Source organism: Mus caroli, unplaced genomic scaffold, assembly GCF_978045245.1.
Source record: "Mus caroli unplaced genomic scaffold, Mus_caroli_1 scaffold_1, whole genome shotgun sequence".
Taxonomy (NCBI): Eukaryota; Metazoa; Chordata; class Mammalia; order Rodentia; family Muridae; genus Mus; species Mus caroli.
The window spans coordinates 3056432-3071917 of record NW_028227256.1 but is presented as its reverse complement, the minus strand read 5'-3'; the positions used below and the strand labels follow the sequence as shown (position 1 = coordinate 3071917).

At 40.7% G+C, this 15486-nt stretch overlaps 1 protein-coding gene across 1 annotated transcript; it reads left to right on the top strand.

Moving 5' to 3' along the window:
- The first annotated feature begins 13743 nt into the window (after positions 1–13743).
- Npbwr1 (neuropeptides B and W receptor 1) lies at positions 13744–14733 on the top strand. Its single transcript, XM_021178148.1, has one exon. It carries the CDS (start codon positions 13744–13746, stop codon positions 14731–14733), a length of 990 nt encoding a protein of 329 aa, XP_021033807.1.
- The last annotated feature ends 753 nt before the right edge of the window (positions 14734–15486 follow it).

Sequence of the window (15486 nt, the reverse complement as noted above, 5' to 3'; positions counted from 1 at the left end):
AAAAACTGCATGGTATTGGAACAGTGACAGACAGGTAGATCAGTAGAATAGAATTGAAGAACCAGAAATGAACCCACATAATTATGGTCACTTGCTTCTTGATAAAGAAGCTAAAACCATTCAGTTTCGAGAAAGAGACAGCATTTTAAACAAATGGTGCTAGTACAAATGGTGGTCAGCATATAAAAGAATGCAAATTGATCCATTCTTATCTCTTTGTACAAAGCTCAGGTCTAAGTTGATCAGAGACCTTCACATAAAAAAAACATTGAAACATAAACTGGGGAAACTAATAGCAAGTGAGTGAGGAAGAACCTTGAACACATGGGCACAAAGGAAAAGTTCCTGAACAGAACACCAATGGCTTATGCTCTAAGATCAACAGTCAAGAAATGGGACCTCATAAAAATCACAAAGCTTCTGTATGGCAAAGGACACTGTCAGTATGACAAAATGGCAACCATTGGCTTGGAAAAAGATCTTTACTAACCCTACATCTAATAGAGGGCTAATATCAAATATATACAAAGAACTCGTTAGACTCCAGGGAACCAAATAACTATTAAACTGGGGTACAGAGCTAAACAAATAATTACTAACTGAGAAACATTGAATGGCTGAGAAGCACTTGAAATGTTCAACATACTTGTTTATCAGGGAAATAGAAATCAAAATGACTCTGAGATTCCACCTCATATCAGTCAGAATGGCTAAGATAAAAAACTCAGGTGACAGCAGATGCTGGCAAGGATGTGGAGAAAGAGGAACACTCCTTCATTTTTAGTAGGATTGCAAGCTGGTACAATTACTCTGTAAATCAGTCTGGCTATGCCTTAGACTATTAGACATGGTACTACCTGAGGATCTAGCTGTATCCTGGGCATATACTCAAAATATGCTCTAACATACAACAAGGATACATGCTCCACTATGTTCATAGAAGCCTTGTTTATAATAGCCAGAAGCTGGAAAGAACCCAGATGTTCCTCAAAGAGGAATAGATACAGAAAATGTGGTACATTTATACAATGGAATGCTACTCAGCTATTAAAAACAATACTTCATGAAATTCACAGGCATATGAATGGGCCTGAGTGAGGTAACCTAGTCACAAAAGAACACACATAACAGTATAAACTCACTGATAAGTGGATATTAGGCAAACAGCTTGGAATGCCCATGATACAACTCACAGACATATGAATCTCAAGAAAAATGAAATTCAAAGAGTGTATGCTTCAGTCCTACTTAGAAAGGTAAACAAAATATTCATGGGAAGTAGTGGGCTGGAGGGACTTGCAGGAAGAGAAGAGGGGAATCAGAATATAGGGGGACAAAGTCATGTATGGGAGGAGACAGGGGTGATGCTCAGAAGGTCAGAAAATTGAACAGAGCTGTGTAGCAATGGGAGATGGGAAACTATGGGTAGCCACTAGCAAGTCCCAGAAGCCAGGAAAGCAAGAGACTCCTAGGACTCAATGGTGATGACATTAGCTTAAATACCCATAAAGGGGAGGGAGAACTTGTAGAGACCATATCCAGATGTTATGCAAGGCCCCCAGTTAAAGGGTGGGGACACCCACTCATCTTCAAAATTTTAACCCATAATTGCTCCTGTCTAAAGGAAATACAGGGACAAAGAGTATAGCAGAGACTGAGGAAAGGCCATTCAGAGACTGCCCCACCTGGGGTTCCATCCCATCTTCAGACACTAAACCCAGACACTATTGCCGATTCCAAGAAGGGCTTGCTTATAGGTGCCTGATATAGCTGTCTCAGTACAGGCTGTGCCAGAGTCTGATCAATACATATGCGGATTCATGGTTAACCATTGGAGTGAATGATGAGACCCAAATAGAGGAGTTAGAGGAAGGACTGAAGGAGCTGAATGGGTTTGCAACCCCATATGAAGAACAACAATATCAACCAACTAGACCACTCCAGAGCTTCCAGAAACTCAACCAACAACCAAAGAGTGGAGTGACCCATGGCTCCAGCTGGATATGTAGCTGAGGATTGCCTTATCTGGCACCGATTGGAGAGGAGGCCCTTGGTCTTGTGAAGGCTTGATACCCCTGTGTAGGGGAATACTAGGGCAGTGAGGCAGGAGTGAGTAGGTGGTTGGGGGAGTAGCCTCATAGAAGCAGGGGGAGAGGGGATTGGATAGGAGGTTCATGGAGGGGAAACTGGGAAAAGGGATTAACATTTGAGATGTAAATAAAGAAAATATCCAATAAAAAAAGAAAAAAGAAAAAAAGGTAGAAATATGGAAAAAGTAAAATGGATCCAAACAGAAATTAAGAAAAAAATTAAGGTCTTTCTAGAATTGAAATGAAATGAATAAAATACTTACTCTACAAATGAGGTATATTCTAATAGGCAAATTCATAGCACTGACTGCCAATGTAAAAAAACTGAAGAGATCTCATACCAGCAATTTGACAGCATACTTGAAATTTCTAGAACACCAACAAAAATCACACCTAAAAGGAGACAGCAAGAAATAATCAGAATCAGGTCTGAAATCAACTAAATTGAAATAAAATAACAATACAAAGAATTAATGAAATGCAGAGTTGGTTCTTTGAGAAAAATCAAAATGACTGGCAAAACTTTATTGAAATTAACTAATGAAATGAAAAGGAGGACATAAAAACAGACACAGAAGATCTAGAGAATCAGGAGGACACATGTTAAAAATGTACTCTACAAAATTGGAAAATCTAAAAGAAATGGGTATTTTTTCAGTACATACAGTCTATCAAAGTTCCATTAAAATCAGATAAACAAGAACTATGACTCCCAGTGAAATAGAAGCAGTCATCAATATCCCCCCCCCAAAAGATAAACAAACAAAAATTCCATGGCCAGCTGGTTTTAGCCCAAAATTCTAACAGAATTCTAACAAGGGTTAATGCCAATACTCCTTATATCTTTCCACAAAATAGAAACAGAAGACTTCCCCATCCATTTTATGAAGTCATATTCACCCTGATATGCAAATGACAAAGACTCAACAAAGATAGAATATTACAGAGCAATTTCACCCTTGAAACCAGTTGTGAAAATTCTCAATATTTGTATTATTTTACATATTCAGAACACATAAAAAAAGAGCATCATCTAAAATCAGGTAGGATTTATCCCAGAGAAGCAGGGATGGTTCAACATACATAAATCCATCAATGTAATCCACCATACAAACAGCCATGTTATCAATTTTATTAGATGAAGAAAAGTTCTTTAACAAAATCCAACACCCCTCTACAATAAAAGTATTGGAGAGGTCAGGGATACAAGGGACATAGCTTATACACACACACACACACACACACACACACACACACACACACAAACCATAACAAATGCAGTTTACAGCAGGCCTCTAGCTGACATCAACTTAAATGGACAAAAGCTCAAAGCAATTGCAGTATAGTCAAGAATAAGACAAAGTGGACCACTCTCTCCACACCTATTCAATATCTCTCATATATATTCGATAGAGTACTTGAAGTCTTAGCTAGAGCAATAAGAAAACTGAAGGAGTTCAAAGCTGTACAAAATTGTAAGATAGAAATCAATGAATCTTTATTTGCAGGTGGCATGAGAGTATACACAAGTAACCCTAAAAATCTACAAGGAAACCCCTACAGCTGATAAATACTTTCAGCAAAGTAGCTGGATAGAAACCTAACTCACAAAAACCAGTAGCCCCCCTATATACAAATAACAAATGAACTGAGAAAAAATAGGGAAATAACACCTTTCAAATAGCTTCAAATAACAACTCATAGACCGTCTGAAACCCAAGAAGAAGGAAGACCAAAGTGTGGATGCTTCAGTCCTACTCAAAAAGGGGAAGAAAATAATCTCAGGAGGTAGAGTGGGGGGGGGGATCTGGGAGGAAGAGAGGATGGGGATGGAAAAGGGTGACAGGATTAGATGCAAAAGGTGACATGGGAGAAGTACAGATGGTCAGGAATTTGGGAGGTATGTAGCAGTGGGGGATAGAAAACTGGAGGTAGCCACTAGAAATTCCCAAATGCCAAGTACCCAAGAGCTTCCCAGGACCCTAAAGGGATGACATTAGTCGAAATACCCAACAAAGGGGAGATAGAACCTGTAGAGACTATATCCAGTGGATATGCATCCTCCCCACCCCCCACCCCTGCCCGCCCGGTGAGGGATAGGGCCACTCATTTATCTCAAAAACATTAATCCAGAATTGCTTCTGTCAAAAAGAAGTGCAGGGACAAAAAGTGAAGCTGAGACTGAAGGAAAGGCCATCCAGAGACTGCCCCTCCTAGGGATCCATCCCATCTGCATACATCAAACCTAGACATTATTGCTAATTCCAAGAAGCACTTGCTGATAGAAGCCTGATATAGTTGTCCCTTGAGAGTCTGTGCCAGAGACTGACCAATACAGATGTGGATGCATGAAGCCAACCATCAGACTGAGCTGAGTGGGTTTGCAAGTTCATAGGAAGAACAACAATATTAACCAACCAGAGCTCCCAAAGCTCCCAGAGACTAAACCATCAACCAAAGAGTACACATGGATGGCTCCAGCTGCATATGCAGCAGAGGATTGCCTTATTTGGAATCATTGGAGGGGAGCCCCTTGTTCCTGTGGAGGTCTTGTGATGACCCAGTGTAGGGGAACTCTAGGATGATGAGGCAGGAGTGGGTAGGTGGGTTGAGGAGCATCCTCATAGAAAGAGGAGGAAGGAGGAATGGGATAGGGAGGTTATGGAGGGGAAACTGGGAAGGGGTGTCTAACATTTGAAATGTAAATAAAAAACATAACCAACAAAAAATAAACAAAAATTATCTTGGAATAACTCTACCAAAGCAAGTGAAAGATTTGTATAATAAAAATGCAGGTAATTCCTGAATAGTCTGTTATCCCGGGGGTGGGGGTAGGGGTGGCTCCATTTTCCTGCTACCTCACCTCCCATCTTCATCTTCATCAGACATGTTGAGTTTTAACCATAGAGGTAAATGTCTTTTTTCCTTACCCTTCTTCCCTGATTGCTGAGTCCTCTGGAAAAAGCCCAGCTACCCTGAGCAGTCTGCTATCCCAGGGGGACCTCCATTCCTGCAGACCTGCAGATCCAGAACCATACAGCCCAAGGATACCCATCAGAGGCCTGTCTCACTAGGACAATGGAGGTTAGCCCCCCTCCCAATACCTTCTACAACAGGAACTTCCAATGACCAAAGTTATCCAGATTGCTAAAGGCTTTTATCTAGGGTAATTTGACAGCTTCAGAGAATAACTAACCTAAAACATCAAGCCCTGGATATCCTAACACAATCAAAGCACAAGAAAATGACTTTATTCTCCAAATAAAATCTTATAAAAATTTTAGGGGCCTTTAAAGAAGAAATTCACAAATCCCTTAAAGAAATAAAGAAAACCACAGTCAAACAGGTCTTTAAATAAGAAACAAATAAATGTCTTAAAGATATACAGGAAAATACAATTAAACATGTAAAGAAAATAAAACTGCTCAAGACCTGAAAGCAGAAATAAAAGCAATAAAGAAAACAAACTGAGGGAATCCCGGAGATGGCAAACCTAGGGAAGAGAACAGGAATAACAGATGCAAGCATCACCAATAGAATACAGGGGATAGAAGAATCTCAGATGTTAAAGATACAATAGAAGAAATTAATACATAAGTCAAAGAAAATGTTTAAATCTAAAAATTCCTAATACAAAACAGCCAGGAAATCTGGGAAACCATGAAAAGACCCAAACTAAGAATAACAGGAATAGAAGGTGAAGAGTCCCAGTTTCAAGGACTAGAAAATATATATATATTTTTAAATCAGAGAAATTTATGGGACAAAGTCATAGCACTAAATGCTTCCACAAAGAAATTAGAGTGTTCTCAAACCAGGAATTTAAAAGCATACCAGAAAAACCTGCATCCCCCCAAAAGAAGCAAACACACCAAAGAGGAGTAGAAAGCAGAAAATAATAAAAATCAGGACTGAAATCAATCAGAAACAAAACAATACAAAGAATCAATGAAACCAAGAGCTAGTTCTTCGAGAAAATCAATAAGATACACAAATCCTTAATCAGACTGACCAAAAGACCAAGAGATAGTATCCAAATAACAAAATCAGAAATGAGAAAGGGGCCATAACAGCAGACACTGAAGAAATCCAAGCAATCTTAGGTCTCACTTCAAAAGACTGTATCCCACAAAATTGGAAAATTTTAATGAAATGGACAGTTTTCTAGACAAATACCACTTACCAAAGTTAAATCAATATCATGTAAACTATTTAAACAGATCTATAACCCCTAAAGAAATAGAAGCAGTAATTTAAAGTCTCCTAACTAAAAAAGCCAAGGGCCAGATGGTTTTAGTGCATAATTCTACCAGACTTTCAAAAAGTTAGTAAAAATACTCCTCAAACTATTTCACAAACCAGAATCAGAAGAAACACAGCCAAACTCTTTCTATGAAGCCACGATAACCCTGATACCTAAACCACACAAAGACTCAAGGAAGAAAGATTACTTCAGACCAATTTCTCATATGAACACTGATGAAAAGTGCTCAATAAAATACCCACAAACTGAATCTAAGAACACATCAAAAACATCATCCACCACGATCAAGTAGACTTTATTCCAAGGATGCAGGGTTGGCTCACTATGAAAAAGTCCATCAATGTAATCCATGATATATACAAACTAAAAGAAAAAAAAATCACATCATCATCTCATTAGATGCTGAAAAAGTGACAAAATCCCACACCAATTCATGTTAGAAATATTAGAGAGCTCAGGGATACAGTGCACATACTTAAACATAATCGAAGAAATATACAGTAGTATTTGCAGATGATATGATACTATAGATAAGCAACTCCCAAAATTATACCAGAGAACTACTCCAGCTGATAAACAATTTCAGCAAAGTTTCTGGTTATAAAATTAACCCAAACAAATCAGTAGACCTCCCTTATGCAAATGATAAGTTGGCTGAAAAAGAAATTAGAGAGACAATAGCCATGGACAATATTAAATATCTTGGTGTAACTCTGACCAAACAAGTGAAAGATCTTTATGACAAGAACTTCAAGTCTCTGAAGAAAGTAATTGAAGAAGATATTAGAAGATGGAAATATCTGCCATGTTCATGGATAGGTAAGATTAACATAGTGAAAAATGACCATTTCACCAAAAGCAATCTACAGATTCAATGTAATCTCCATTAAAATTCTACAATAACTTTTATAAACCTTGAAAGATAAATTCCAACTTCATATCGAAAAATAAAACACACAGGATAGCCAAAACAATCTTGAACAACAAAAGAACTTTAGGAGGTATCATTATCCTTGACCTCAAGCTATACTACAGAGTGATAATGATAAAAGCTGCACGGTATTGGTACAGAAATGAGCATGTTGATTAATGGAATCAAATCAAAGACCCAGAAATAAACCCACATACCTATAGATACTTATTTTTTGATGAGGAAATCATACAATGGAAAAATGAAAGTATCTCCAATATATGATGCTGATCTAACTGGATGTCTACATGTAGAAGAATGAAAATAGATCCATATTTATCACCCTGTAGGAAATTCATATCCAAGTGGATCAAGGATGGCAACATAAATTTGGATATACTAAATCTTATAGAAGAGAAAGTAAGAAATAGCCTTGAATACATTGGTTCAGGAAACAATTTCCTGGACAGAACACCAATTGCTCAGGCTCTAAGGTCAACAATTGATAAACGGCACCTTATGACACTGCAAAGCTTCCGTAAGGAAAAGGACACTCTCAATCATACAAGCATCATCTTACAGATTGATAAATGATCTTCACTAGCCCTACATTGCACAAAGGACTAGTACCCAAAATGTATTAAGGATGTAAGAAGTTATACATAAACAAACCAAATTCCCCCAATTAGAAAATGGTGTGCAGATCTAATTAGAAAATTCTCAACATAGAAATCTCAAATGGCAGAGAAGCAATTAAAGAAATATGCAACATCTTCAGTCATCAGGGAAATACAACTAAAAATGACTCTGAGGTTCATTCTTAAATCATCAGAATGGCTAAGATAAATAGCTAAAGTGACAGCATATGTTAGAGAGTATGTGGAGAAAGGGGAACAGTCCTCCATTGGTGGTGGCAGTCTGAACTTTTACAACCACTCAGAAAATCAACCTTGTAGTTTCTCAGAAAATTGGAAATAAATCTACCTGAAGACCCAGCTATACCACTCCTGGGCATATAGCCAAGAGATGCTATACTATCCCACAAAAACACTTGTTCAACTATGTTCATAGAATCTTTATTCATAATAGCCAGAAACTGGAAACAACCTAGATGTTTCTCAGTTGAAGAATGGATAAAGAAAATGTGGTACACCTACAGAATGAAATTCTAACCATCTATAAAAAACCAAGACATCATGAATTTTGCAGGCAAATGAATGGATCTTGGGAATAGTATCCTGCCTCAAAAGTACATGCATGGTATGTACTCACTTATAAGTGGATATTAGCCATAAAATACGGGATATCCATGCTACATTGCACAGACCCAAAGAAGCAAAACAAGAGGGTTGGTACAAGTGAGGAAGCTCAACTCTCACTTAGAAGGGGGAGTAAAATAGTCATAAGAGGCAGATGAAGGAAGGGAAGTGGGTGGAAGAGGGAATGGTGAGTGAAAGGAGGGGATTCAGGATCATGTGTGGGGAGGGAAAGGAGGGATAGCCAGATAGCCAGGAGAATAGATGGAAATCTGCAAGATCCTGAGGGAATGGACAATCAAAAAACTGGCCCAACTGAGACTGATCCCATTGGCAAGCATCAATCCCTGACACTTAATGATACTCTAATTATGCTTGCAGACAGGAGTCTAGCATGGCTGTCCACTGAGGCTCCACCCAGTCGCTGACTCAGACAGATGCAGATACCCACACCCAAATGGTGAATTGAGCTTGGAGACTGTTATGGAAAAAAATAGAAGGAAGGATTGTGGATCATCAGGGGATAGGAACTCCACAGAAAGACCAACAGAATCAACTAACCTGGACCCTGGAGCTATCAGAAACTGAACCACTAACTAACGGATGTATAAGGCTGAACCTAGCCATCCCTGAACATATGTAGCAGATGTTCAGTTTGGTCTTCATGTGGGTCCTGAACAACGCTATCCTAAAAGCTGTTGTCTGTACATGGGATATGTTCTTCTAGGTGGGCTCCCTTGTCTGGTCTCAGTGGGAAAGGATATGCCTAACCTTGCAGAGACTTGATGTTGTACCATTGGGGGATATGCAGGGGAGCCCCCCCCCCTCACTTAGAAGAGAAGGGGAGGAGATATAGGGGAAGAATTCTGGGAGGGAGTGACCTGGAACAGGGCAGTGAGTAGGATGCAAAGTGAAAAAGTAAAATTAATAATAATCATAAGCAATTATTTGAATAAAGTTCAGGTAATTGAAGAAAGAAGTTGAAGAAGCTATGGTGAGATGGAAAGACCTCCCATGTTCACAGAGCAGTAAGCTTAACACAGTAAAAATGTCCATCCTACAAAAGCAATCTACAGATTCATTTCAATTCCCATCAAAATTCCAACACAATTCACAGATCTTCAAAGGATAATTCACAGTTTCATACGGAAACACACACACACACACACACACAAACCCAGGAAAGCTAAAACAATACTGAATAATAAAAGAACTCTTAGAGGCACCACCATCTCTGCTCTCAAAATTTACCACAAAGCTATAATAATAAAAATATCATGGTATTGGAACAAAAATGACACATTGATCAATGGAATCAATTTGAAGACCTAGACACAAATCCACACATCTATGGACACCCGATATTTTTTATTAAAAAGCTAGAAATATACTATGGGAAAAGAAAACATCTTCAACAAATGGATCAATCTGGATGGCTGCATGGAGAAGAATGGAAATACATCTATGTTTATCATGCTTGGACAAAAGTCAACTCCAAATGGACCAAAGACCTCACCAGAAAACCAGATACATTGAAACTAATAGAAGAGAAAGTGAGGAATAATGTTGAACTTATTGGTACAGGAAAAGTATTTCTGCACACAATATTGTTAGCACAAGCACCAAGATCAACAAATAATAAATGAATCTCTTGAAACTGAGAAGGACACCATCATTTGGACAAAGCAGCCACCTGTAGAATTGTGAAAGCTTTTTTTTTTTTTTTTTAACCAACTACACATCCAAAAGAGAGCTAGTATCATATATATATATATATATATATATATATATATATATATAAAGAAGTTGGATATTAAGAAAACAAACAACTCAGTTTAAAAAATGGGGTACAGGTCTAAGATAATTTTCAATAGAAGAAACTTAAAAGGTTGAGACACATTTAAACAAATGTTAAATGTTCTTAGCCTTTCATCAAATGCAAATCAAAATTACTTTGAGATTTCATCTTACAGTTGTCAGAATGGTTAAGAACAGCAAAACAAGTGATAGGCCATGCTGGACGTGGAGTAAGAGAAAGACATAGCTACTGGTGTTAAGACTGCAAACTTTAGCAGTCACTGTGGAAAGTAGTGTGGTGGTTTCTCAGGAAGATGGGAATTGATCTGCTTCACTCTTGGGCCTATTCCCAAAAGATGCTTTATCCTACCACAAAGACATTTGCTCAACCATGTTCATTGCTTCTCTATCCATAATAGCCAAAAATTAAAAAGCCACAGATATCTATTAATGGATCAACGGATAAAAAAATGTGGTACATTCATTCAATAGAATATTAGTAATTCAGCTATTAAAAATAAAATCATGAAATTCTTAGGTAAATATATTGGGTTAGAAAAAAAATCAGGGGCTGGAGAAATGGCTTAGCAATCAAGAACACTGACTGATCTTCCAAATTCTGTGTTTAAATCTCAGCAACCACATGGTGGTTTACAACCATCCAGAATGGGATCTGACACCCTCCTCTGGTTTGTCTAAAGATAGCTACAGTGTACTTACATATATATAGCAATAAATAAATTAAAAAAATAAGAACACAAAAAAATCATCATCATCCTGAGTGAGGAAACCCAGAACCAGAAAGATAAAAATGGTATGTATTCATTTATAATATTAGCAGATAAGCCAATGATAACCAAGATACAATCAGCAGAATCCTAGTGGATAGGTATAGAGGAAGGAGGTGGAGGGAGCAGATATATCTCTTTAGGGAAGGGAAATAGAATAGATAATTTTAGATGGATAGGGGTGGTGGAACGAGAGGATCAAAGAAGGGCAAAAGTGGTTGTGGGAGGGAATACAGTAAGAGGAGATTAAAATTAAAGAGCATTTGTATAGAAACCTAATACAATACAAATTACCTAAAATACATATATATGAAGACAGTCTAAACAAAATAACCAAATAGTCGGGAAGAGAGTTCCAATTGGCCATCTCTTGTCATGAAACAAAACTTCTAGTACCAGGATTGGGTTACATCTAATTGAGATTTTGGCCAAAGGTGTCACATGGAAATTCCCAAACAACCTAGGCTGTTGCCAAGACTATGGATTGCTCTTCATAAACCAAGAGCAAGATCCCATTGCTGAGGGCAACACTACATAACTCCTTGAACATGGAGATGTCATGAAGGTGCCTCCATAAAGCATCCATATCTGTGTTCTAGTGTCTTTGGTACAAGAAGGTACTCTGAATGCTACCAAAAGAGAAATATAAAGGTCAAACCACAAACCTTTGATCTACAATGGTGTAATGTTTGTGAGCTATGCTAGGGCAATAGTGGCACAAAGGTTGTGGTGGTAATGAACTAATAACTGATTTACTTAAGGCCCATTCTAAGAGATGCAACCCATACCTAACCCTGCTTGGTTGATCAAGAATCAGACACTAGATAGTTCAGGGGCGTGAGGTAAAACCAAATAATACTTGTCTAAAATATGTAGTGATAAAAATGCCTCAATGATAATCTGCTATATAGAAGTTTGCTCCTGCTACAGGGAGGGAGGGGGAATGAGGGAGAGGGAGAGAAAGAGAGAGAGAGAGAGAGAGAGGGTGAGGGAGCACTTAGGTCTAAGTGGGATGCCTCCTCCATTCAGAGCTCAGGAAAACAGACAGGAGTCTCTGCATATAACTAAGGTTATATGCACAGAGATTGTGCAGGTCTGTACCATGTCCTCATCAAATATATTCTAGCTTCCAGTTTAGTGTTTTTGTGGGATTTCTGAGTGTGCAAATGAGAGAGTCTCTAAATCCTTCTCTTGGGTTTGTTTTCTTCTATTGATTCATCCTGTCCAACTTTAATGTGACAGTTTTTGCTTTATATTTTGTTTTGCTACATTTTCTAAAATGAATATGAATGCACTAATGAAAACCCAGTCACTAGAGGAAGTGTTAATAACTAAATTGTCAATTATACCTGCTGTAAAAGGGAAAATTAGTTTTCTCCAATGCAGTGACATTGGATTTATCACCTCTCCAGGGCAGGACTCATGTTCAAGAATAGTTGATGGCCATTTAATGACCTCCACAGTTTTGCTTTTGTATGTTTATGGTTTTATTTGATTACAGTTTAGTAAGTTTTTTTCTCTCTCTGTTTGGGTGTTTATTTTATTTTCTTGGATTTGGGAGTTTTGTTGTGTTTGGTTTTGTTCTTGTTTGTTTTAAGAAAGAGCTTAAAGTTGGGTGGGTAGAGAGAGGATCTAGACGACTTGGGGTAGGGGAAGACTACGATCAAAACAAATTTAATTTTAACATTGATTTAAATAATGGTACATATAATAAAGAAATAAAACATGTTATGGGAACCTCATCTACAACTGTTCTTTAAAAACAGGATATTAATTTCTTTTTAACTTTGTTATTCTTAGTTTTAGTTTCTGACAGGAGAGCTTTTTATAATTCCAGATGAACTGAATTAAAACAGCAGGAAGGCAGCAAAGAAGTCTTTTGAGGAAGGGGGCGCTGTTTTCTGTTAGATCAGAGGATTTTACTAGGAGTGGAATGGGAAAGGGTGACAGGTTGACAGAGCCGCGCTTCCTGCACTTCGGGCTCTTGGGAGAACTGGAGTCTCCAGCAGTAGTCTCTGGGCAGACAACAGGAGACAGACTAGGCTGGCAGGCATCTCATTGCTGCTGCAGCGTCCTCCAGCAGACAGTGGGTTCCTCCCTGACCTCCCCAGGAAACTCAGATCTTTTCGGGACCAGCCAGGTAAGATAAAGATTGCTGTTGCAAGTCCTATTATCTAGCGTGCTCGGAAACACACCTCTGCTGAATTCGCAGGTGAGACCACAGTGTGAATTCCTTAAGCTCTAAAATAGGGGAATGGGTGCATTTACGTTTTCCTAGGAGTCAAGTGGCTTCTGCATAGCACTTTGATGTATTCAGTGGACTGGAATCTGATTTCCACAGGTGGAGAGAAGAGCTTGGGACACTGTAGCTACTTTCTATGGACCTCATTTTTCCTTAAAGCTATACCTCCAGAAATGTAACCTGTGTTTTCAATTTTGTCTCCAGCCTTGGAGTCCCGGCGTCAGCGAGCTTAGTAGCAGCAGGGAACGCCCCCTCCCGTGCACATCCAGAGAAAGGCTGTGACACTCAGGCAGTGCCTGGGTGCAGATCCCTATAAACGTGGGCGCATAAACCTCGAGTTTCGCGGGGCTGCTGAGTGGAATCCTGGTGGTCGCCTGCTCTCCAGCCCTCTCCAAGATGCATAACTTAACGCTTTTCGACTCTGGATGGGACAACGTGTCTTGCGGCGGCTCATCTTTGGGCTGTCCCAACGGATCCAGCCTGGCTCCTCTGCCGCTGCCGCAGCCACTGGCGGTAGCAGTGCCTGTCGTCTACGGGGTAATTTGCGCCGTGGGACTGGCGGGCAACTCTGCGGTGCTGTACGTACTGCTGCGCACGCCGCGCATGAAGACTGTCACCAACGTGTTCATCCTCAACTTGGCTATCGCCGATGAGCTCTTCACCCTCGTGCTGCCCATCAACATCGCGGACTTCCTGCTAAGGCGCTGGCCCTTCGGGGAGGTCATGTGCAAGCTCATTGTAGCCGTCGACCAGTACAACACTTTCTCTAGCCTCTACTTCCTCGCCGTCATGAGCGCAGACCGATACCTGGTGGTTCTGGCCACAGCAGAGTCGCGCCGGGTGTCCGGGCGCACTTACGGTGCAGCGCGTGCTGTCAGTCTGGCGGTGTGGGCGCTGGTGACGCTGGTCGTGCTACCCTTTGCGGTATTCGCTCGGCTGGACGAGGAGCAGGGTCGGCGCCAGTGCGTGTTGGTCTTCCCGCAGCCCGAGGCCTTCTGGTGGCGTGCCAGCCGTCTCTACACACTAGTGTTGGGCTTTGCCATCCCGGTGACCACCATCTGCGCTCTCTATACCACTCTGCTCTGCCGACTGCGTGCTATCCAGCTAGATAGCCACGCTAAGGCCCTGGATCGTGCCAAGAAGCGCGTGACCTTGTTGGTGGCGGCGATTCTGGCTGTGTGCCTCCTCTGCTGGACTCCTTATCACCTGAGTACCATAGTGGCCCTCACCACCGACCTCCCGCAAACGCCGCTGGTCATCGGCATCTCTTACTTCATCACCAGCCTGAGCTATGCTAACAGCTGCCTCAACCCTTTCCTCTACGCCTTCCTAGACGACAGCTTCCGCAGAAGCCTCCGGCAACTGGTGCCATGCCGTTCAGCCTGATGCCCTTTCCACCTCTTTCCACCGCAGGCAGCACTGCCAGCTAGGTTTAGGAGAATTCCGGGACTGTGGTTCCCAAGCGCAGCCCTGAAATCGTGAGGCCCTTCCAGGCATTCAGTACCACAGGCCCTACCCAGGACTGATACCACAGGGCGTACTCAGGACTGATCCGGGATTTGCCCGGCCTCGAGGTGAGGCTGGTGTGTAGCGTGCCCGAGGACAGCTTGGGCCAGGGCACCTTACTGTTTTCTCCCCACAGCTGAGGGCAGCGCTTGACACCTGAACTTAGGGTGAATGGTGGGGCAGTGTTGTTGGAATGTAATTCTACTTCTCTCTCTATTTCACTGTGAGTAGGCTCCTAGGATGTCCCAGGCATCTCTTCCTCAGCGTTAAGCCTGTGTATTTTGTTTCTTTGCTTTCCACCACGGATGACCACCAGGATGGCCTGATGCTTCTTAGGTACACTCTAACTGCCTGGCCACGCCTCACTGGAGATGTGTGTGTGTGTGTGTGTGTGTGTGTGTGTTTTAGAGTGGAGGTGTGGTGTGGTGGTGGTGGTGGTGGTGGTGGTGGTGGTGGTGAAGGGGGCTAGAACCTAGCTGTGATTGACAAGAATAGAGATAATCACCTACTCAGTATGTCCCACCTTTCTTCCTTTTACCTGCCGATCTATTTTTTTTTTTTTAACCTAAAAAATGACTTTAACAGAGGCTGCAAAAGCCAAGAGTACAGAGAAATCACCGGAGAGTGAGGTTC

Coding starts and splice junctions, on each gene's coding strand:
- Npbwr1 (XM_021178148.1), top strand. CDS start 13,744: ATGCATAACTTAACGCTTTTCGACTCTGGATGGGACAACGTGTCTTGC.